We start from the raw sequence: 25,983 nt of genomic DNA, 5'->3' as shown, positions 1-25,983 counted from the left end.
GGAATGACCTAGGGTAGGTCACATTCTTCTTCAAATTCACTCTCTAGTGTAGTCATCCTCGCTGCCCTAACCAGTTGTCCTTTTACGACAGCTTTTTTCTGGAATAAGGGATGCATACTAGAAAAGTGAAGATAGCTGTTAGAATAGGTGGGCTTCCTAAAGATTTTTGCTGTAAGCCTATCCCTATCTTTCTTCAATTCCACATCCAAGAAGTTAATACATTTTTCTTGAAAGTTGTAGGTAAATTTCAAGAAAGATGTTGTTGAGTTTAAAAACTCTACAAATTGACCCGCTTCATTTTTATTACCTTTAAATAAAATGAAGATGTCATCCAAGAATCGTCTGTAACTACAACACATTTCTTTCCATTGACTACTGAAAATAGAGTTATTCTCCCAATGGGCTAAAACCAAATTCGCAAAACTAGACCCTACAGGGGAGCCCATTGCCACTCCAATTTCCTGCACAAATAATTTTCCTTCGAATGACACAAAGTTGTTTCTCAAAATAATATCTAGGAGCTGTTCGATTAATAGGCACTCATTGTTGTCAGCCCCTTTTGACCTGATAAAATCGACAACCCATTCAGTCCCTAGGTCATGCGGAATGCATGAATATAAATTTACTATGTCAATTGTTAGAAAATTAATCTTTTCATCAAATTTAATGGTTTCCATGTGTTGTAAAAAGTCCCATGAGTCTTTAAGAATTTGTTGTTCTGCTTTCACATATTCTTTTAGGTAGTTGTCCACTAATTTAGCACATGGGTAAGTGACAGACTGTCTTGCATCTACCAGTGTCCTAAAAGGTGGGTTAGTAACATTTTTGTGCAGTTTAGGAATCCCAAAAATCTTTGGGATCCTCGGAGCCAGCATAGTTACATAATTGTACTGTTCCATTGTTAGTAACTCATCTGTATACAAGTCACTAAGGAACATCTTAATTCTACTATGTGCTTGATTCATTTCATTTCTACTAACTGGCTTGTAGGTGTTGCTTTCTAACAGTTTAAACATAGTGTTAGAATAATCATTCTTATAAAATACTACCAAGCCACCACCTTTATCAGGCTTCATAAATCTAATAGGCAATTCCCTTAGCAGGTCTAATAGTGCTTTTTCTTCCAATGACGTATTAAAGTGTGAATTTTTAATTTTTAATTAGCCAGAACCCTTTTATGACTTGTTTTTAAATTATTCGTACAAATTTACAACTTATGACATTCAAGTCATAGCACTAGCACTTTAAAACATTATTGGCAAGTTAATTTTGATAATTGAGAGCATATGTATGCATATAAAAACTGCATTGTAATAGAACATTTTTTGTCTGAAGAAGTTCGACTACTAAGTGGAACAAAAACGCATGCAGCGTTTCACGTTTACTTGTTTTTCTTGTACTTTTATTGCTGTCAGTGGGCGAGTGACTTGGAGAATAAATCTTTAAAACTTTTAAAACGCTTTTGAATTGGTGCAGAAGTTCCGTTTTTGCTTTACCGGTTTTCCAGCTTGTTTTCACTTCCTGGTTTGCTGACCCGTGTTGGTGTAACCTGGTAGTGTTAGGGTGCTGTTGTGAGCCTTGACTCAGTTTTCTTTTACAGCAAAGATATCAACATTCTCCATACTGGGTGAGTTTAGACTGCATGCATCTTGCTGTTTCGACTTATCCCTTATCTTATTCTTATCCCTTCTGATACCTATGGAGATAGGTTTGTGTTTCGAGCCTTACCTATTCAGGGCACACTGTGGGTAACAACAGCCTTTGCCAGTATCCATATGGCCTGCACTGATAGGTGCACGCCAGTCCTAGCAGGTGGAGCATCATGTCATGCTCAGCATGTCATCCCAGACTGGCACACATTGGATCCCCTTTGACTAACTGCGATACTTCAGTCAATTATTGCACTTGATCATCTCATTGTCATATTGTGGCATGATGCTTGGTGAGGGTAGGATGTTAGTCAGGGTCCTCAGGTGTGCATATAGTACATGGTGTTACATTACTTAACACATGGCATTCATGCCTCAGGTGGTGATGCAGGGCTGCCTCTGTCTGATGCGCATATTACACTTCCCTGTACATGTTTGAGAGCAGGTCATGTCATTGTAGGCATCCATGTTATTATTTGAGTGAGTCAGAGGGGGTATCATTCCCAGGGTTCCTACTGAGCCAGTGTATGTGCTATGCGTTGCCTCTTTGCCAAGGCCAGGGCATACTGGGCATGCCTCCTTCTGCCTACTGGGGCAGGCTCAGGTTGTTCCTCCTCTGAGTCACGCTCTGCCTGTGATGGCCTTGGCAATGGTGGGGGGCTGTTTGGCCCGGCCCTATGCTGGTCCTGCTGCAGCTGTTTTCGCAAGATCATATTATGTAGCATAGCACATACCATGACAATTTGGGTACATGTAGTTGGTGTGTACTGCAAGGCTCCACCAGATGTGTCCAGACACCGGAACCGTGACTTGAGCAGCCCAAACACACGCTCTATTACATTACGTGTTTGTGCGTGTGCCTCATTATAGCATTCCTGTTCAGGTGTGTGTGCGTTTCTGATGGGTGTCATCAGCCACGGCTCCAGTGCATAACCTGCATCCCCCACTAGGTGTCCGTGCGGGATGTCCCCATTGGCAAATGTCTGGTACAGCTGCGTCAAATGCCAGATGTAGGAATCATGGTAGCTCCCAGGACAGCCAGCACACACATTCATTATTATGCCCTGGGCATCACACACGACCTGGCAGTTGATGGAGAGGAAGCCCTTGCGGTTGATGTATGCCCTACCCCGCTCACCGGCTGGTGCTTTGATGTGTATGTGCGTGCAGTCTATTGCACCCACTACCTCAGGGTATTCCGCTATTTGCTGGAAGAGACGCATATTGCTGGCCAATACCTCACGGGCATTGGGGAAATATACATGATCACCGACATGTGCTGACATGGCATCCAGGAACTGGTGCAGTACCCTGGAGGCTGATGCCTGTGATATCCCCATCATATCACCAGTTGGTCTCTGGAAGGTACCTGTTGCTAGTATTCTTAGGCCAACACATACCTTGGTTTCAACTGGGATGGGTTCCCCTCTGTTGGTTCTGTGTGTGAGGCGTGGCCTGCACAGCTCCACTATTTGCTGCAGGAGGTCTCTGTCCACTCTATAGCGCTCTACAATCTCCAGCTCATGTAACCCGTGGTAGGTGACCCTGGGCCTGTACACTCTTCTCCGTCTCCTCACTGTGGGTTGTCTGGCACCATCTGCATTGTCACCACCCTCAGCAAGTCGCCTATGTCTCATTATGACAGCTATGGCAGCCCCTAACATTTCTGCTCTGAGTTCAGCTTTTCAGTTTTCACTTCTAATAACTTACTCCTGTCTTGCAGTGTCTCTTGAGAGAAACATCCTGCACTGCTGTTTGCAGAGTTTTAAGTGCTGGGCTGGGCTACTATTCTGCCTGTGTAATTGCCTGCTTCTAATTGTTTTCACCTGCTAGCTCCAGCAGTATTCCCTGCTAGCTTCCTACTAAATCTGTTGCTTCCTTTTTCCTCTCTGTTTCCTCAGGGAGGAGCCATGTGCAAACCAGCAGAAACATGCTCACAGTGGCTTACACGCATGCACACATGCTTACATGGTTTAGAATCTGCTTATTCAGATTAAAACACGTGCACACCCGCACAAACAGTGTTAAACATCTCCCAACACACTCCCACATGTTCAGTCTGCCTTACACGCGCGCACACTGCCTTACTCGCGCTTCATGGCGTGCACACGTGCGCATGCACGCCCAGCAAGAAACTTTGGTGTAGGCAACAGTGTACACCTTCCATTTCTTGACTTTCTCATGCTTATCTAGTGGCACACCTCTTTCCATGATATCTGTCTGACATCTGTCATGTAACTCTGACCTCCAATGAACTGCATTTCTTTCTACCATTCCCCCCTGTGATGTCACCTATCTCCTACTCTGTTCCTCCCCTTCTGTAACTCTTACACTACTCAGACTGTGCTCATTTGCTATGTGACAGTGGAATTCAGTATCCTAACACTCATTTGCATCAGATTGCCTACTAATGCTTAGTTACATCTCTTAGACTCAGCTTCCCCCCTTAGCAACCACTACACGGTGGCCATGTTGGTTTTGGTCTGCTGGTCCCTGCATTGACATTCCATGTATTGCATAAAACCCACATTTGTGGGTTTATAACTTTCGTTTTTATGTTTTATACAGTGCAGCCCATTTGCGCGGGGCTGCACTGGGATTAAACATCGGCGATCGCCGAAAAAAAAAATTATATTTTTAATATATTTGCATCAGGTTACCTTGCCAATGGCCACATATTTGGCCATTGGCATGCTGCCTGACACATATGCACCCTTTATTTGGAGCTGACATGGCTCCGTTGTGGTTTTTGCAGAAACGTACTCAGTTGTCAACTGAGTACATTTCTGCAGCTAAAACAGCTCTTACACGGGCTGTTTTGGGCTTCCTGGATCGCTAATCATCTTCATTTGCATGCTATTCGGCTGCAGGTGAGGTGATTAGCTTATCCACGCCCACTCCGTGTAAGAGACGTTTTAGCTGGTCTCTTACACGGACTTTGGGCTGTTCCTGGATCGCGAAGGCTGCATGGAGTCTTACACTACTCTTAGACTCCGTGCAAGCCTTCGTGAATCCTGCCCATGATGTACAACTGAAGACCAGTATTTTAAATGTGTAGAGGAGAATTTTCTTTACTGAAAGAGTGGCCAGTCTGTGGCCTGTGCAGAGTGAGAAAGTAAATGCTTAGACAGATACAGACTGGCAAAAAGTCACTTTTCTGGGAGCATAGCTGTGTTCTACATGTCTGAAATGAATGTACATAATCCTGAACAGGAATCCTAAGACATCTGTTTACAAATGTATCAAAATATGCCTGTTCAAAATTATATCTCTTAAGATCCAAAGACATGTGTCTGGAGCATTTCTCCCCAGGCTACCACTGAAAATAGGCTCTGTCCTAGATGGACTTTCCTGGTCAACAAATGTTAAAAAAAAAATTACAAAACTGAGCTGAAAAAAACCCAGAAAAAAAACGGCAAACATTGTGTGGGCAAATACAAGTCTTTAGGTAGTAGACAGAAGGTAAAACAGATGCAGAAAATAAAAGAGGAACAAACACCGACATGGACCATAACTGGTTAGTCATATTCTGCACTACAAGAAGCCAGAAGATGAAGATGGGGAGTCGTAAGCAGTGATGTAGGACTGGAGAGTGGACATTGCTGTTACCAGACAAGCATGGGTCATTGACAAGAGGGGATACGGACACAGAGATGCCTGGGTATAGGTTGTTCTGGAATTATATAAATGGAGACATAAGAATGAAGTAGCAATCCACATAAAGAAGTGTGTCACATGAAAGGTCAGAGAGGAGGAAGAATGCTAATCCAGGAATAGGGCAGGATATATCTGGGGTTAGAAGCTAAATTAAATACACTGGGAATTACAGTACTGAAAATGGGGAGAGAATTGGTAGACTGATACAGTGTGTCATCCACCAGGAAAAAAGACAGAAAAATGACAAAGTGGAAGAGAGAGAATAATAGAGTGGAAGACGAAAAGGGTAATATTCTTGGGGGAGCTGTCTCAACCAGAATCACAGTGGGAGATTCCAGGCTCCAAGGAAGATAAGCAGTAGGAAATTATTTAGGTTTTGGACTAGGAGGGGCCAGTCAGATGTGTTTCTAATGAATGCAGAAAAGTGTCTTGCCATCCAAGTTAAGGTCCTGTTACCCAACAGAGATCATGTCTCAGTGTTGTTTAGAGTAAGGGGAAAATAAAAACACAAAGTCAATGTTGAGAGATTTACAGAGTAAATTTTGATATGCTACAAGGTGTGGTCAAGGATTAGTTAGACGACTTGGAAAAAAAAATCAAGGTAGTAAACAAGTTATGGAAGTGGATTTGATATGGAATACTCATGGCTAGGTAGAAGAGTGTAATGAAAAAGCAAAAACAAGAAAAAAAAGCAATACAAAAGGAACAGATGGGCAAAGCATCTGTACAGGAACATGAGGCTAGCAATTAGGGCAAAACATGGGGTCTACGAAAAGGTGAGAAGGAATGGATAGAGAGGTACACTATAAGTAGGTTTACAAAGATGATAAGGACAGCAAAGGCTAAGGGGAATTAGTAAAATGATTCAAAAGGGAAGGAAGTTATTTTATGTACATTGTAAAAAAAGGATGGGATGGGCAAAACTGGCCAGGCTAAGCAAAGATAGGAGGGTGAAAGAAGAGGTAGGAAAAACAAAAGTGCTGAATTAATAGTTTACTTTAGTCTTCACAACAGAAAAAAAGGGAGGGTGCCATGCTAGTAGGGATAGGTTCACAGGTGGTTACTAGGCTATTGATCCTAATGAAGGTCTTTATAAGCCTAGCCATGTGGAACTAATATAATACTAGAGGAAACCCAATATAAAGGATCTCGCAACTGCCCATATCTAGGAGGATCATAGGTGAAATCCCTGGCAGGAATTTCCAGTTTCCCATCCAGTCATCCAGGCTGCATTTAAACAGGGTCATAGAGGGGCTCTGTTTTATGTGAATTTGCAGGTTATTCCAGAGGAGTGGCACCTTCTGAGAGACATAATCTCTCTTTCCAGCAGGTCCTATTTGTCACAGGCCAAGTTAAGGTCCCTGAAGTGGGTGACCCTTGCCGCATTTGACTTCTGGATGTGCAGAATTTCCTTTAGGTTTGGGTCCAAGATTGCTCTGTCAGCCAGGCACAAGTTTCTTCTAAGTAGTCTGTATGCTACGTAGTACAGTGATAGTGATTTCAGTCTGTCAGTGTATGACATGTGCTGAAGTCCCTGAATTTTCTCGGTTAGAAATCTCTGAGGTCTCTCAAGTTTCTGCTGGTGCCTGGTAGGGTACATACCAAAGGAAGCATAGGTCTACTATACAAGGTCAACATTTCAGAATGTCAAAGACCATATGGCCAAGATCATATGATCGACATTCGAAATGCCATCCATGTAATAAAAAAAACCACAACAATAACTTACCTTCACACTACTAGCAGAGGGGTTACTCCCCCCTGTGCCCCCCAGAACCCCAGTAACTTAAATATAAAAACTCTGAGATCACACTACAGTGCGGAAGATGGAAATCTTTCCATTCTGCACTGTACAGAGATGCCAGTTCCACATGGACGACATTTCGAATGTCGATTATATGATCTCAGCCATATGGTCTTCGACATTCTGAGATGTCGACCATGTGAAGGGGACCCAGGGAGCATTGTACTAAATTATTGGCCTGATGATGGTCAAGTACAGAGGAGTTATGACCTCTTACACTCTTGAAGCAATGCCTTTGCTAATGAGGTGTGTGATGTAGAGTGCCTTCCTTACCATAGTAAACACATGGTGATCAAAGTTTAGGCTATAGTCAACTCGCATTCCCAAATTTCTCACTACTGAGTTGTTACTTAGGGTATTATTATTTATATGATATCTTCAGGGATATAATTTTTACTGAAGGAGATGATAATGCATTTTTTAGCCCGTGGCTTTAGCACCAATCATTGGTTTGTGTAAGTCCTTTTTAAGTATAAATACCAGTTGTAGTGAACATAACCACAAAATAGTAGATATCCAGTAGATGTAAAATATATATAATAGAAAACTGCCACAACACGTATTCAGAAAAAGTGTTGTGGCAGTTTTCTATCTACATTTAATAAATTGGATATTTTATTACTTGGTGGCATGATCATTCATCTAGAGAATGTGTAGTGGCAGTTTTTTACGTATTTTACATCTACTGGATATCTACTATTTTGTGGTTACGTTCACTACGACTGGTATTCTTGCTTGTTTGTGACTTTTCACCAGGTGTACACCATTTTTCCTTTGGTCCTTTTTAAGTATAGTGACATCATTGGTTTTGTGAGTCCATTTTTAAGTATATTGACATCATTTGGGATTCAATGATTGCACCTAATTTACAGTCATCAGCAAACTTAGTCAGCCACAGCCCCTCTGTTTTGGCCTGAACTTCTGAGAAGTATATTCAAAATAATAGGGGGCCCAGCACTGACCACTGTGGAACCCCATTGATTTCAGGACTGCTGGTTGAGATAAAGTAACCAAAAGAAAGGCACAGCATATCAGCAAGTGAAAGTTTAATGACACTCCACACGTAAAATCACAGCACAAGCAGAGCCAAACAAAAAAAGCATCAATGTGTTTTAAAGTCCCATGAGTCTTTTAAAATATTTGGGTAATCCATAACCAGTGACTTCAGGTGGACGTCTATATATTTGGCTAAAGGGGCTGTCAAAGAGCCCTCCGCTGACACAATAGGTCTAAGGGGTGGATCTAAGTGGTTCTTGTGGACCATGGGTATACCAAAAATGGAGGGAATTTTTGGTTTTTCAACATGTAAGTAATTGTAGGTTTCTAAGTCAATAACCCCCTCCAGAAGTAAATCATTCAAACATATTGAAACTTTCCTTGTGGCTATATTAAACTCATTCAGGGACACTCTTTTATATGTATTTTCGTCATTCAACATTTCGAACATTTTAACTTTGTAGTCTATTTGGGCCATAAGAAACCCCCCCCCCCCTTGTCTGGCTTCATAATTCTAAGATTTTTGTTAGTTTTACAGGATTCTAAGATGTTTAATTCATCCTGTGGAGGGGCTTATTGACTTAGAAACCTACAATTACTTACATGTTGAAAAAACAAAAATTCCCTCCATTTTTGGTTTACCCAAGGTCCACAAGAACCACTTAGATCCACCCCTTATACCTATTGTGTCAGCGGAGGGCTCTTTCACAGCCCCTTTAGCCAACTATATAGACGTCCACCTGAAGTCACTGGTTATGGATTACCCAAATATTTTAAAAGACTCATGGGACTTTTTAAAACACATTGATGCTTTTTTTGTTTGGCTCTGCTTGTGCGGTGATTTTACATGTGGAGTGTCATTAAACTTTCACTTGCTGATTTGCTGTGCCTTTCTTTTGGTTATCAGTGACAGCTTGGGCACACAGACCACTTTTTGTGTTTATTAGTTGAGATAAAGTACCCAACTCTGACTGACTGTAGTCTGTCAGTAAGCCAGTTAGCAACCCACCTGATGACATAAGGACTGATATTCAACTGGAAGAGTTTATCAATGATGCCTGAATATAGGATTGTGTCAAAGGCTTTGGCTAAGTCAAGGTAGGCTGCATGCACATATTTGCCTTCATCTATGGCTCTGGTGATGATTTCAAAGAAGTCCGCCAGGTTTAACAGGCATGACCTGCCTTTGACAAAGCCAGACTGTGTCAGAAAAGGGTTTGGTTTATTTATAAGGTCCATGATGATTCATTCCATGGCCTTACAATTAGGGCTGGTTAAGCTTATGGGTCTATAATTTCCAGGGTCTGTTGGTGTACCCCATTTATGAAGGGGGATGACGGTTTGTTGTTTTCCATTCAGCAGGGACAAAACAAGTACTCAGTCTGTGGTTGAAGACAGTACCTAATGGAGTTGCTAACTCATGTTTTATGTAAACTGAGATGCCATCCAGTCCCATAGAGGCTGTGCTTTTGGCCTTGGAGACAACATTAACGACATGCTCTTTGGAGATGCAAGGTGGGGAGATGTAGAGGGAATGCTTTGTGGAATGTTTGAAGGGGATGGGGGTTGAAATTTTTGCCATACTTGTCAACTAACAGGTTATCTATTTTCATAGGATCAGTGTGTATGATGCCATCCACAGCTAGCTCAGCACACATCTGGGTTCTACCTTTTAGGTTATGGATACAGCTGAAGAATGCCTTATGATTATCCTTAGCTATGGTTGCTAAATTTTTTTGAAGATGTCCTTAGAGGATGTTACAAGTTGTCTAGTTTTTTTTTTTTTTCAAGAAGAGGAGGGTGGTCTTCCAATGCTGGGACCTCTCTTTTTTTATTTTTAGACAGCAACTTCTTCTTCTTGTTGTACAACTTCTTAATCCTAGATCCTATCAGCTGTGTCAATACATTTATATACATGTTTGCACATGGCATTTGTGTATACCTTAGTATAGTTGTCAATGCCATCTGCAGAAACTAGAGGTTGGAAGTTATTTATGACATCACTTAGAAGGCTATAACTAGATTTGGTGAAATGTTTTAGTCTGATTCACCTAAGAAGGGTTCAGGTGCAGGATGCAGGGCAGAAATGAAGAGAGGACAGACAGCAGAATAAACACAAATGAGATTCAGAGGAACTGGCTGCTCTTAATGAGTATAAAGCAGAAGGACCAGATTGGCTGTCTCCCAGAGTCCTCAGAAATCTGGTCAGATGGAAGCATGCCCTTGTAGTGTGTTTGCAGATACCTTGATAGAGATCTTCAACAGTTAACTGACTAATGCAAAAGCATCAGAGGACTGGAGGACAGCAATTGCTTTTACAAGGGATAGAGCAGAAAAATGCCAGCAACTACAGAACTGTTAGCTTAACAGCGGTGTTGAGGAAACTCATCAACAAAATCCTGTATGGAATACTGGCTGCACTTCTAGTTCATAACAATCAACATGGGTTCTTGGTCAGAAGGCATTGCCAGTCAAACCTCATCCACTTTTATGAGTAGATTACAGGTTAATTTGATGGGAGTACCAGTAGGCATAGTCTTTGAATCAGTCCCACACAAAAGGCTGATTGGAAAACTGAAAGGAAGGCAATTAATACCAGGAACGAGGAACTGGAGAGTTGCATGGATTAATGGTACAAAATAGAGGGTTATGGTGAGAGGAACAATGTCAGGAATTAGAGGAAGAGCTAGTAGAATACCACATGGTTCTTTCCTGAGTCTAGTACTCTTTAATGTGTTTTTCTCAGACACATATGAAGGGCTAGAGGACAGGATCAAACTCTTTGCTGATGATAAAAACACAGTTTCTACAGTGGGGGACTGGGGCCTTTGACAAAGCCAGACTGTGTCAGATCAAGGGTTTGGCTTACTTATGAGGTCCATGATGATTTGTTCCTTGGCCTTACAAATAGGGCTGGTTAAGCTTATGGGTCTATAATTCCCAGGGTCTGTTGGTGTACCCCCTTATGAAGAGGGATGATGGTTGTTGTTTTCAATTCAGCAGGGACAAAACCAGTACTCAGGCTGTGGTTGAAGACAGTACTTAATGGAGTTGCTAACTCATGTTTTAAACCATTCAAAATGCAAACTGGGATGCCATAGGCTGTGCTTTTGGCCTTGGAGACAACGTTAATGACATGCTCTTTGGAGATGCAAGGTGGGGGAGATGTAGAGGGAATGCTTTGTGGAATGTTTGAAGGGGAAGGGGGTTGAAATTTTTGCCAAACCTATCAACTAACAGGTTATCTATTTTTATAGGATCAGTGTGTTTGATGCCATCCACAGCTAGTTCAGCACACATCTGCTTTCTGCCATTTAGGTTAGGGATACAGCTGAAGAATGCCTTATGATTATCCTTAGCTATGGTTGCTATTTTTTTAAGTTGTCCTTAGAGGATGTTACAAGTTGTCTAGTTTTTTTTTTTTTTTCAAGAAGAGGAGGGTGGTCTTCCAATGCTGGGACCTCTCTTTTTTTATTCTTAGACAGCAACTTCTTCCTCTTGTTGTACAACTTCTTAATCCTAGATCCTATCAGCTGTCTCAATACATTTATATACATGTTTGTACATGGCATTTGTGTATACCTTAGAATAGTTGTCAATGCCATCTGCAGGAACAAGAGGTTGGAAGTTATTTATGACATCACTTAGAAGGCTATAACTAGATTTGGTGAAATGTTTTAGTCTGATTCACCTAAGAAGGGTTCAGGTGCAGGATGCAGGGCAGAAATGGGCAGAAGAGAGGACAGAGAGTAGAATAAACACAAATGAGATTCAGAGGAACTGGCTGCTCTTAATGAGTATAAAGCAGAAGGACCAGATTGGTTGTCTCCCAGAGTCCTTAGAAATCTGGTCAGATGGACGTACGCCCTTGTAGTGTGTTTGCAGATACCTTGATAGAGATCTTCAATAGTTAACTGACTAATGCAAAAGCATCAGAGGACTGGAGGACAGCAATTGCTTTTACAAGGGATGGAGCAGAAAAATGCAAGAGACTACAGAACTGTTAGCTTAACAGCGGTGTTGAGGAAACTCATCAACAAAATTCTGTATGGAATACTGGTTGCATTTCTAGTACATAACAATCAACATGTGTTCTTGGTCAGAAGGCATTGCCAGTCAAACCTCATTCAATTTTATGAGTAGATTACAGGTTAATTTGAAGAGAGTACCAGTAGACTTGGTCTTTGAATCAGTCCCACACAGAAGGCTGATGGGAAAACTGAAAGGAATGCAGGTAATACCAGGAATGAGGAATTGGAGAGTTGCATGGATTAATGGTACAAAATAGAGGGTTATGGCGAGAGGGACAATGTCAGGGATTAGGGGAGGTACTAGTAGAATACCACATGGTTCTTTCCTGAGTCTAGTCCTCTTTAATGTGTTTTTCTCAGACACATATGAAGGGCTAGAGGACAGGATCAAACTCTTTGCTGATGACACAAACACAATTTCTACAGTGGGGGACTGGGGAATGCATCTGGCAGAGGAATTAGAAAATCTTAATAAGTGGGCAGAAAAGTGGCATTTGAAGTTCAATGCAAATAAATGCAAAGTACTGCTTTTAAGCAGGGATGCAAACAATGAATTCCATTTTTGTACTCACAAACACTGTTTCCCCAACAAACCTGGTATTTAGAAATAGACATTTCACTGAAAATAAACAATAATGACTGTTTAACATAAGCAAATGACACCAGAGTCAGTCAGTTTCATCCATAGTGTCTCGCAATTATAGCCACTTTGTTGACTGTATACACCTCAGATTCTCTTCAAGGTATATGCTACACAGAACTTGACTAGCAAAAAGCAACTATATCTTCAAGGGAAAGAAAAGGCTGTCCATGGCATGGCTTTCCATTTTGTACTGTACTATACCATATAGTTGTCTGACTGTGACAAACATAATGGGCACAATAATGCAATAATGTGCTTCAGCTTTGTTTCAGACAAAGAGTAGCCACTGTAAAGTATTCTAATTTACTTCATACAAAAAAGAGAGCAGCCCTGAAAAGCCAGAGTAATGACTATTCAACATGATCATACAGGATCAGTCAATTTAATCCACAGAGAACCACTGTACTCAGTAATTATAGCCACTTTATTGACTGCATAAACTTCAGATTCTAAGTGAGATATATACTAAAATATTTTCAGGATTCTAGAATGGAGAGGACTTTGAAGGAAAGCTTGTTACAGTGTCAAGGACAGATGCATGTAAAAAAATCTAATGACTTTCTAGAAACATCTGCTGTCACCAGAGTTATTAACTGTGTAAAAACAACCCTTCTTGGTATATCAGGAAGAATGTTCATATCTTTGTCTAACCTCTTTGAAATTTCTACTCAATGTGCCACTAGCTGAATATATTCACCATAGTTTAATCATGAATGATTGGTGCTTTAACTTCCTCGGTGGGCCTCCTGAATGATAACCACTCTTCCAAATTTTAGTTGTGTCACATGCTCAGCTCTTTTAAAAATATTTGTTGAAATATTCATTTATAACCTCAAGATTAGATAATGATTTGATACTGCCTGATGCACTCTGTCTAAAAATTTCACAGAGGAGCTAGCCATCTCACTGTGATCACCCACTTAATCTTGTTCAGGATCTCAAGAGGGCGGAAGCCTATCCTGGCACTTGGTGGATACAAGACAGTAATATCAGCACAGCAGTATATCATCTCTGTTGCGCTCGCACACACACACACACACACACACACACACACACACACACACATACACACACACACACACACACACACACACACACACACACACACAGACACACACACACACACACACACACACACACACACACACACACACACACACACACACACACACACACCTATGAGTAATTCTATGGATTAACAGTTCACATATGATATGTCTATGGGGATGTGAGAGGAAACTGGAATACCCAACAAAAGCTCAAACAGAAGGCTCCTACTATGGACCCCAGCCCAAAACAAACTGAACAAAGGACTAACCCTCTATCTTGTGGAAATGAACTTGGCAGAATATTTGAGAAGTTCGTCCATGATGCAGGCTGCCTTAGTATGTGATGCATTTATCTACAGAAGTGTGGAATAAGGAGCCAGTTGATGGATGATAAAGTCCAGGAAATTGGAACCATTTCCAGCTATACATTAGAAGAGCTGATATAGCTTAGTCTTAAAGCACATAGGAAAGTCCCTGTTTCTTCCTCGTTGCTAAAGCCATTATCAGTGTGGAATTCCATCCAAGGTTTTCTCCTGATAAATTAAGCAAGGACTCTAGTACTACAGGCAGCTATCTCAGAGCTTGAAAAACTCTTCTATCCAAGTAGGTGAGGATGTTATAGCTTGCCAGAAAATTAGAAATGTATCATAACTTAGGTTAGTGGCTTATACTGGAGAAGGGTTAGAAGGGTTATAGTGATCTTTAAATTGATATAATTATTGATATCCCCACACTTGGCTATTTTGTTTCAGTAGTAAATATTGTGTTGGACAGTGCAAATTTAGAATTTACTAGTCGTGGCTTGAGCCTCTTGGTAGGTAACTAGAATACCTAGCTTATGCAGAACAATCCAAACTTCTGTCCAACATGTGATTTTCCCTGGGCTGTACACATTAACAATAACTAGTTTGAAGTTCTTAGTACTAATAAAATGTATGTGTCACATCAATTATCACATATACAATTTACAACGGATAGTGCATTCATGCAACCTCTGCTGTTATTACTATATCACTACTATATAAGTGGAAACCAGGTCACATGCAGATAGTACATAATGGCCAGTAGACTGGCATATGTGGCACACTGTGATGAAATGCTCTTTCATGACAACAATGGTGGCAAACATTTACACTATATCTGACAGCACCTTGTACATGATTGTGTAAGTTGAAGATGTGCCCTGTAATACACTGTGTAAAGCCAGACATAAGTAATGTCTTTTGGCTTTTCCCGGTTAGGGGTCGCTACAGTGGAATGCCGGTCCACTTATGATTGGAAGTAGATTTTTATGGTGCCAAGGTGCCAGCCCGATGGCCAATCTTCAACGAAGGTGCACCCATTCGCACATGCACCTACCTGCATGTCTTTAAATGTCACTCAACCACAGTAAGGACATGCAGACTCCACACAGAAGGCACTCCAGCCAAGAATCAAACCGGAGAACTTCTTGCTGTGAGGCGAAAATGCTAACCGCTGCACCACCATGGCCTATGCAAAGCCAGACAGAACTGCAATAATTAGCATGGTGTGTTCATATGCATTTTGTTAATTGTACACATGCACAATATTTGCATTATTGCTCATGATGGTATCTCTAGTTTTTAGACACATTTATGTAGTATTTTCCTTATGTTCTGTAATGTGTACAAATGGCAGTGGATGATGCAAAAGTCAAACTTAGTGCAGGAGGAGGAGAATGCTGTCAGAATGTGTGTCCTACAATGTTATGGTATGATACTGTTGCACAATGATGGTAAGGTATGGAATTGAGTGTCTATATGTGAGTGTGAGGTGGAGTATAAGTGTGGATGAGTGTGTATTATCTGTGATCTTGGGTGGAGGGCATATTTGTCAATGGGAAAGTCTGGGATTTTAACCATTTAAAATTAAATAAAACAGTGCACTAAGAACCACATAAAAAAGCATGGAAAATGGCAACTCCCTAATAAACACACCAAAAAGTAATCTGGCCACAGTTTAATAAATTGTTGCATAGGGCCATACTGGGATGTTGCATATATCTGTGTGTGTGTGTGTGTGTGTGTGTGTGTGTGTGTGTATGTGTATATGAATGTCTGAATGTGTGTGTGTGTGTGTGTGTGTGTGTGTGTGTGTGTGTGTGTGTGTGTGTGTGTGTGTGTGTGTGTGTGTGTGTGTGTGTGAAAGAGAATGAGAGAGAGAAAGAAAAATATATATATATCTGAAAGAGGCATTCCAGTACCTTCAGGGAGAGACAGGGTGCATGACTACACTATATTCCTAATTATACAATGACTGGCCATTAACATTCAAAAATGAGCAGGCTGATTGTTCAGCCCAACCAGCATGCCCATTGTAAATCGAGCATATACCAATAGAAAAAAGTCTGGTTGCCCAGACATTCTTCTATTAACATATGCTATAGCTTTTTCTTGACTGTAAAAAAATAAATAATAATAAAATTTGACATATGGACAGTCCGTATGTATGAGACAGATGGGACAGAGAATAATAAAAGGAAAATCAGGTACTTTATGCAAAACTACAGAAAGTACCTGATTTTCCTTTATTTTCTCTGTCCCATCTCTCTCATACCTCCCAAATGTCCTGATTTCATACTGTGTGTGTATATATATATATATATATATATATATATATATATAACTAAAATTAACCGCACTCAAAAAAATTGAACGAAGAGAAGAAATTTTAACTAAGAAATTAACTTCGTGACAATAAAAGCATTCAATAAAATAGTAAAAAACACCAACAACTCTTGTAGAACTTTAGCGCTTTCGTCTTATTTATTATCAAGACTTCTTCAGAAAGACATGTTTCATAAGTATGAGCAACCATTTTCACTTCCTTTATATACATTAGTTCTAGCAGGCCATTTAAATTAACAACAGTTCCTTTCCAATAGAAAAGTGTGAACAAGCAGGGTGCTGTGTGCATTTTCATTAACATTACAATTGCAGTTACATAAGGCAAATTGGTCAGACAGTAATAGCCTTGTGGTGCCGTGTGCATACTAAAAGGGATAGTGTGCAAAAAGGGATTGTGTGCAAAAAGGGATTGTGTGCAAAAAGGGATTGTGTGCAACAAAGGGGATTGTGTGCAAAAAGGGACTGTGTGCAAAAAGGGATTGTGTACAAAAAAAAAAAAAAATGGTTGGGGGGGGGGGGGGACCAGGAAAGATGACAGTCATGCTGTGATGATTCTAATATAAACATGTAACTTATGAGTGTTTGCCTCTAAAGGTAAGTAAAGAAGGGAACGGAGGAAGGTGGAGGAGTCAGGTAGAGAGTCCTACTATGCTTTGGCATCGGTGTGTGTGTAGAGAAATGTGTGGGTATGCCACCTGATGGGGGAGTGGGAGGAATGCGGTGTGGACTTGAGGGGGGGCTGTTAGAAAATACCCAGAGTATCTAGTGGACAGAAAATACCCAGAGTATCTAGTGGAAAGAAAATACCCAGAGTATCTAGTGGACAACCTGTTCCAAGAGATCATACAGCACAGACACTCCAGGTACCCACCAATCCTGGAAAAGGGATTCACAGCAAGGGCACAGAACGGACCGAACAAAAAGGACTGGGTGTCAAGTTTCCCCCTTCCAATTTCCACCGATATGTTTGGAATTAGAGGGGTCTTCACCAACAATTGGGACATCTTGGGAGGAGAAAAAGGTCTGACAAAGTTACTTGGGACATCCCCAAACTTCTGTTTCAAACAAACCTCTTCTTTTGGTGGTGCGTTCGAGAGGAATAAAAGCCCATCCCCACAGAGCAAAGTATCGACAGAACCTGGAATGTCTGACTGCGGCAAGTGTGTTGCCTGTGTACACATACAAAAAAACAACAATGTCACCTTCCCGCACTGCAACAGAACTGTCGGTCTACATGACCACTATGACTGCAACACAAAAAATGTAGTCTACTGTGCTTTCTGCGAACACTGTGGGAATTTCTATATCGGCAAAACAAACAGGAAGCTGAGTAGCCGTATTAAAGAACACACTGCAGCAATACACAAACAGGACAGTTTGAATGCCTTGGCTAAACACAGTACTATTTGCCCAAACTTCACAGGATTCAAATTCACAGTGCTGGAAAAAATAACAGAATTTGTAGGGGACATGGATACATTCCTGCAAGTCCGGGAATTAAAATGGCAGATAGAACTGAGAGCTGATGTCTATCCAGGTCTCAAAGAGACACTGAACATTAAATGTGCACTTAAATGGTATAGAGATTGAAATGTGATAGGGTTTGAAGAACTGTGCAAGAGGGTTTGAAGAATTGTGCAAGTAGATTTAATGTGTTTATGGATTTACAACTGTGCAAGTGAATATAATGTGTTTCCTCTCTCTCTCTCTCTCTCTCTCTGACTTTTGACTCCCCCATACCCCATGCACACATGCTCCCACTCTCTCTCTCTGACTTTTGACTCCCCCATACCCCCTACACACATGCTCCCAATCACCAGGCTAGCCCCCGCTGACCCCACCAACTATACCCCCCGGTCTCACATTTTCACGCAGCCATTCAAGGGGTGATACCATCCAAACCAGCCCACGGGTGGTACCATCTGCACTGACAGTCTTCTGGGGGACACTGTTATTCATAGGCTCCTTGTCATGGGTGGCCCCCTAACAGCCCCCCCTCAAGTCCACACCGCATTCCTCCCACTCCCCCATCAGGTGGCATACCCACACATTTCTCTACACACACACCGATGCCAAAGCATAGTAGGACTCTCTACCTGACTCCTCCACCTTCCTCCGTTCCCTTCTTTACTTACCTTTAGAGGCAAACACTCATAAGTTACATGTTTATATTAGAATCATCACAGCATGACTGTCATCTTTCCTGGTCCCCCCCCCCAACCTTTTTTTTTTTTTTGCACACAATCCCTTTTTGCACACAGTCCCTTTTTGCACACAATCCCTTTTTTGCACACAATCCCTTTTTTGCACACGATCCCTTTTTGCACACGATCCCTTTTTGCACACTATCCCTTTTAGTATGCACACGGCACCACAAGGCTATTACTGTCTGACCAATTTGCCTTATGTAACTGCAATTGTAATGTTAATGAAAATGCACACAGCACCCTGCTTGTTCACACTTTTCTATTGGAAAGGAACTGTTGTTAATTTAAATGGCCTGCTAGAACTAATGTATATAAAGGAAGTGAAAATGGTTGCTCATACTTATGAAACATGTCTTTCTGAAGAAGTCTTGATAATAAATAAGACGAAAGCGCTAAAGTTCTACAAGAGTTGTTGGTGTTATTTACTATTTTATTGAATGCTTTTATTGTCACGAAGTTAATTTCTTAGTTTATATATATATATATATATATATATATATATATATATAAACAATGGAGATATTTCTTTCTCCATTGCTTCCTTTTCAAAGCACTGATGTACTGCGTAAGCGTGGAAATGTAAACCCCATACACAAGCTAAGTACATCAAGAAAGCCCCAGAATACGAAAAGAAAGATGAACACCATGGTCCCATTATACAAGGACATTATTTAAGAAAAGTAAGTCATTGCTTTTTTTCTTAAATAATGTCATTGTATAAAATCTGGCATACCGTGAGGAAATTTTTCAAATAGCAGATAACATGAGCAATGCCTGTTTTGGCTCTTCCCGCACATATAATTAAACAAGCAAAGCTGCCTGATTCTAAGTTCTCTGATGCTGGAACCTATTAAAAGCCCACTAGGAAAAAGTAATTATTCCACACTCATTCTGTCTCTGCCTGGAACATTCTTTAGAAGAACGACCATGTAAATCATTAGCTCACACTAAAATGTATTGCAGTAAACTATCAATGTAATTTTCAGTCAGGAAATTTTATTCAAGATCTTATACTGGACATGTACTGCACTACTGCACCTGCAAACCTACAAATGGGTCTGTGCACTAGAGCATGCTAAAAGATCATGCAGTAGGCACACCATGCAGAATTATTAAAATATCAACTATAACACAGTTGATAAGAGTATTGTAGTTTGGAAACTACTCAGTATTCGACAAAAGAGCTCAGCATAACAAAAATACTCATAAATATACCTTTATGTTTTGACTTAGTAATTTCTTTACTTTTAAAAAATAAAAATTGTAGCATCCAGGAATTGTAGGGATTATAAAGAAAATACACCGTGATATTCATTCTTTGAAAATTAGTTTGGATTAGACAAAAGGGCTTAGCATAACAAAATGCAGTATACTTTCATGTGTTGCCTGGTAATGACATTTGCTTTACAAATTACTGATAATACTGGTATTCAGTGAAAATGTAAGAAAATAGTACAAAAGAAAGAACCTAATAATAAGAACCTATGTGCTTATGCAATGCATAATGTTTCATCTTACTTTTTAGAAACAAATGCAGCTATATATAACATTTGAAATGTAGCCACTTAACAGTACCTTTTTTTCATTGTTAAAATAAGTAAGCTCCTTTGGATCATTTCTCAGAGCTGGAATAAAGCTGTATGAAGACCGAGCACAGAGTGGAACCTCTCTGTTTTTAGCCACTGCAGTCTCTTCCATGACTGCAATAAGTATATACTTAAGTGGAAGTATGTGTTGTTTTTCAGAGCTTTGCAGGCCTGTGTTCAGCGACTACCTGTTGCTTAGAAACCAGGCAGCTCTCTTAAACAGTGGTTTGAACAGTATCATGTTACAGACAGCCTCCTGTCATTATTCATACAGATAACTATTTTTATCTTTTTTATAAATTGCTAGTTAACCATTTAAAGCTTACTAGGCACAAATCTTTTTCATTAAAATGGTGACTGCATACAATTACTCTGGATATGTGTCACTTCAATTCACAGATGTATATGGAGGTTGTGGCATAAAGTATCAAAGGTCAGCAGACATACCTTGTTTGCAGTTGTTCATTGTTTTAACCAGATATACAATATTGCCGGTTTTTATTTTGTCTGTGTCATGTAATTTTTTTCTACAATGATGATGTCTCCTTCATGGGAAAATTTTCTGTGTGTTTGACTTCTGCCTGAAAAGAATAAATTTAGAATTATACAGCAATATTACTAAAGAAAGAAAGAAAGAAAGAAAGAAAGAAAGGAATTTGCTTACCTTTTCAAAAAAGTCATTGTATAAATGGGACTTCTGATTTTTTTTATCTGAGGTGACATCTACCCTTATTGGGATGTAGACTGCATGCATATTCTCCAGCAGAGTGCATCTATGTGACTGTTGCTGCCACTTTTTTCCCCACGTGTATTTGGCAGCTGGCACCAAGACCAATACCACCAATACCTCTCAACTTCCTAACACAAGAAATCTGGACAAAGCCTTAAATAATGGGAGGACAAAGACCCAAAAATAGGAACAAGTTTTAAATACTGATCTTATAAACTTAGAATGTTGTTAGAATAACAGGTTTTGTATTAGCTTGCATTTTATGAAGGATATGAAGTCAGAAACTCAAATGTATGCCATTATTTAGTGACTTCAATCCTCTAGTTTGCCAGAAAAACACACATTTTAAGGCTAGACCAAAAATATGAGGCATAAATCTGGCCATTTGAGAAGTATGGTACCACCACATTCCATTTCAATAAAGCAATTATTAACAAGTTTTAAACTGTAGTTTTCCAAAGTGAGGGTTGCTTTGAAGCAATCAACTCATTTATGCATCATGTTAAAATAGTATAAAAATTCCACTAAGGATTATGCTACAATTTCCACCATCTCAGTTCAAGTGATGTAAAGAAAAGTTAACTTTACCCCCCCCCCCTAAAGGGCCCATATCTATACAGGAAGAATGCAGAGTCCCTGTAATCACAACTACGCAGGTAAAAGATGCACTCTCTAAAGCCAAAAACACAGCATCCATGGGACCGGACAACATCCCAGGCTGGGTTTTACATGAACTTTACAATGAACTGGCTCCCCACTTAAGCACCATCTTCAATAATAGCCTTGCATCAGGCTTTGTGCCCACTGAATGGTGCACAGCAACAGTTATCCCACTCCACAAAGGGGGAGCCACCACGGATCCCAGGAACTATCGACCTATTAGCCTGGCGAGCCTGGTCTGCAAGGCCATGGAACGTATCATCATGGAACTCATAAACAAAGACATTGGTAACCTCTAAACTCTTGATCCCACCCAGTTTGGGTTTGTGAAAGGCAGATCATGCCTCCTGACCCTGAATGACTTATTTGAGGCAGTCACCAAAGCCGTACATGAGGGTAAGGTGGTTCACACAGCCTATCTTGACCTCGCCAAGGCTTTTGACACCATCCCCCATTCTGGAATTATAGCTAAACTCACTAAACTAGGTATAAATCCCTGCATCACAAGATGGGTTGCCAACTGGCTCACTGACAGAACCCAAACTGTAAAAGATGCAGACTCCAAATCTGACCTCAAAGCAGTGACAAATGGAGTACCACAGGGTTCCGTCCTGGGACCTCTCCTGTTTGGTATCTACTTCTCCGAAGTACAGGCTAACACAGAAGGCCTCTGGCTAATGAAGTTCACAGATGACTGCAAACTAGGAGCCATAGTCAAGTCACCAAATGATGTGGACATCTTACAGAAAGGCCTCGCTGAGACAGATGCCTGATGTCAGAGCCATGGCCTCAAGCTCAATGCCAAAAAGTGCAGTGTTATCCCCTTTGGTAAAAACTCTGTACCCATGAACTACCACATAGGCAGCAATCTACTTAACACCGAATGTGTGATAAGAGACCTTGGGACCCATGTGAACAGTAGTCTCTCCTTTGATAGTCACATCGCCACAGTAGTCAGGAAGTCCTTCTATGTGGCACACCTCATCATAAAAGGGTTCTCATCCAGGAAAAAAGAGGTCATTGTTCCCCTCTACCTGACACTCATTAGACCCATTATAGAGTACAACAGCCCTTTTGTAATGTACCTCACAAGACATTTGCAGCAGCTGGAAAGGCCACAGAAGTACCTCACAAAGAGAATTACTGGCCTCAAACAAATGCCCTACACTGACCGCCTCAAAAAACTCCAGCTTTACTCCATAGCATATCGCATACTCCGAGGTTTTCTCTGCCTAACATATAAAGCTATGTCAAACCCAGAGCTGCTGGACATGCTACACCTAAAGAAATCCCAATCCCTCCGAGCTACATGTTCTAGGGACCAAAACCTTTCGCCACAATAAACAGGCCATGCTGGAGTGATAGATTCTTGTCCCAGAGACTTCCCATACTCTGGAATAGGCTACCCATCTATGTCAAGGAAAGTTCTTCATTAGTACTCTTCAACAAAAATCTTGATGAGTAGATGGGAAATAAGAAATACAATCCAGTATCAATAAAGGCTTTCCTCTGTAACCTGTGACCAAAATAGTTCCCTTGTAATGGCCAGTGTTCCAAAAATCCAAACTGACAATATTTCAAAGTTTATTGTAGTAATACTAGTGAAACAAAAATAGTAAAGACATCCGAATTGAGTGCTTTCATCTCCGGTATGGAGACTTCATCAGAATCTATTTTAACAAGTACTTCCTCCATTTAAATAGCTTATCTAATTGTTCAATTAATCATTTTTAAATTCTTATTGGCTGGCCATTAATTAATACAAATTTTAACCATTGCTAGTATAATATGCAGACAGTTTAAAAACATTTTGTTGTAAAATATATGTATGTATGTGACAGAAAAGAAAGGAAACTGACCCACAAATTCTAAAGTCATAAAATATTTATAAAATAATGTTGAAAATAAATACATAATAAATACATCATAAAATGTCGATATGTAAAAACGTCATATAAGATATCAAATTGTATATTAAATGTTAAAAAATATATTTGTAAACAGTCTCTAAAAATTAATAAAACATATTTATTTATTTGTATTCCTGTTGAAATACATTCATTTGTATTTGTTAAAAAGTATATATATATATATATATATATATATATATATATATATATATTTTATCCTACTAGTGCATATATTTCAAGTATGTATTTATATAAAGTTGTGTGTATATTTTACCAAGGAGTTGTAAAAAATGGTGACCTTAATGGTGTCTCTTGGGATCCTCTGCTAGAATCTTGAGGGCAGGGTTAATGGAAATGTGGTCATTTAACCCATAATTCCCACATGAATCTAACCTTAACTGCCAAATCATCTCTCTAAATTCTAGTTTAGTTTCCCAATCCCCACCTCTTTCCTGCCTAGCTACCTCTTCAAGTATCCAAAATTTGAAATCAGCATCCCTACATGTTCGGGTGTGTCTGAATAATGCATTATTATCATTCATTTTAGTAATATCTCTTATATGTTCGTATATACGTGTCCTAAGGTTGCATTCTGTTTTTCCAATATAATATTTCCAACATTTCTTGCAATAACATAAATACACCACACCTTTAGTGTAGCAGCTATAATATTTGTTTCCTGTCAATGTCATATTTATACTGGGAATATCTAAATCTTTTGTTCCTGCTATAAATGGGCATTGTGCACATCTGCCACACTTGAATGTGCCATATTTAGTACATGTTCCACCTATTGCCCTTGTAGCATTTTTCTTTCTCTCAAAGATGTTTTTCAGATTCCTATTCTTTCTAAAAACATATCTAAGCGGTTGTTGGAACACATCTACTTTTGTAGGACTTTTATTGAACATTTCCCAAGTGTCATTTATGCATTTCTTTATCCATCCAACACCATTGAAATGCGTCAAAATCAAATAGGGCAACCTATCTTCGTTACCTTTGTTACTACTTTTCCTTTTTTCCATATCAATAGTACCTGTATTAGTGAGTAGGGGTTTGTAAACCGTATCCCATTTATCCAGTACAAATTTCTTGTTGGATTCAATCATGTAATCGGGGTAACCTCTCTCCTTAAACATTTTTTGGAGTACCAAATTGGCTACTGAACAGTTTGTGGTGCCTTTAAAGCTCCACCCTGCTCCCGTTCTCTTTTCTTTTGCCACCAGTAACCTCAATAATGAAATATTTCAACTGCAACTCATGCTCAAAGTAGAAGACTATTAAGTTAGTAAGTTTAACAAGCTTCACATATTGCTTCTCAGAAAATCAGAAAATGATTCTCATTACCAAATCTTTGCTTTAATAGTCATCCTGTGTTAGGAAAATGTATAACTGCAATGCAATATGTAGGCTTAGTGTATTGAAATATATAACTGCAATATGCAGGTTTAGTGCATTAAGGGTTAAAAGGAGTTAATACATTTATTCTGCTTATTCTGTGTGAAAATATGCAGCTGCTAGAAGCTCTGAAAAAAGAACAATGGATGTCTGTAAATCCACCATGGTCAGCAGAATGTGTATTGAGGCCAGGACTGTACCTTGAATGTATCATAATAGTGACCCTATTCTTACCCAATGCAAAAAGAGGAACAGTGTGCTTTCAAAACTACGGGAAAAACAGAGGTTGGAAATAGCACCTGTAACATGACAGTGATACATTACTGTACTGGAAATTCCTGCACCACAACAAACGAGGGCCAACAATTGCAAGTTGGCAATAGCAATGACTCCACTGAAAGAAAGAAAACGGTTGATAAAAATCAAATTGTGTATAGTAAAATGTTCTGGGCTATGACCCAACAAAAGCCCGGCAACTATAAATCCAGCAACATTTCAGTCGCAATTCCTGACTGCTACTTCATGTGTGGTGATAGAGCATATAAATGGCTACCAGGCAATTGGTCTGGAAGCTGTTTTCTGGCATATCTGATTCCAGCAATATGACATGTATCGACACTACCCCAGGGGAAAATTCAAAATGTTCGAGAAATCAAAAAACCCGCTAATCTGGTGGGACAAGTTGATGCATCCTGGATATATCATCATGATTTAGCCCATGTGAATGACAAAGGACTGTCGCACATGGATCTGGGTGATGACATCATATCTTGTGTGGGCATAATACCAGCATACGGAGCAGTGAAATTGATCTGGGAGCTGAAAAAACTATCCAAACTTCTTGAAATAATGAGTAATACGACTTTTTCCACCCTAGAATTGGTGACTGATAAACTCACAGCCATGAGGACAGTGGTGCTTCAAAATCACATGGCTCTCGACTTCACCCTAGCGGCGAAAGGAGGTTTGTGTGCTTTAATCCAGGAGGAGTGCTGTTCATTTATTCCTGACAACA

The 25,983-nt window shown here is 40.0% G+C and overlaps 1 protein-coding gene across 1 annotated transcript in view; it reads right to left on the bottom strand.

Annotated features, from left to right (window-relative positions):
* Positions 1-20,470, bottom strand: part of CCHR3.PART0H5orf49 (chromosome chr3.part0 C5orf49 homolog) — a 145,871-nt gene extending 125,401 nt beyond the window's left edge. Inside the window, exon 1 of the mRNA XM_044066132.1 lies at positions 20,260-20,470. Coding sequence (XP_043922067.1) covers positions 20,260-20,382 — 123 coding nt within the window. The 5' untranslated portion in view covers positions 20,383-20,470. The remainder of the gene's footprint in view (positions 1-20,259) is intronic.
* Positions 20,471-25,983: the final 5,513 nt, after the last annotated feature.

Source organism: Protopterus annectens, chromosome 3.part0 (assembly GCF_019279795.1).
Source record: "Protopterus annectens isolate FY-2018-M chromosome 3.part0, PAN1.0, whole genome shotgun sequence".
NCBI lineage: Eukaryota > Metazoa > Chordata > Ceratodontiformes > Protopteridae > Protopterus > Protopterus annectens.
Note: the sequence above shows the minus strand (reverse complement) of the source record. Positions and strands in the feature narration are given on the sequence as shown.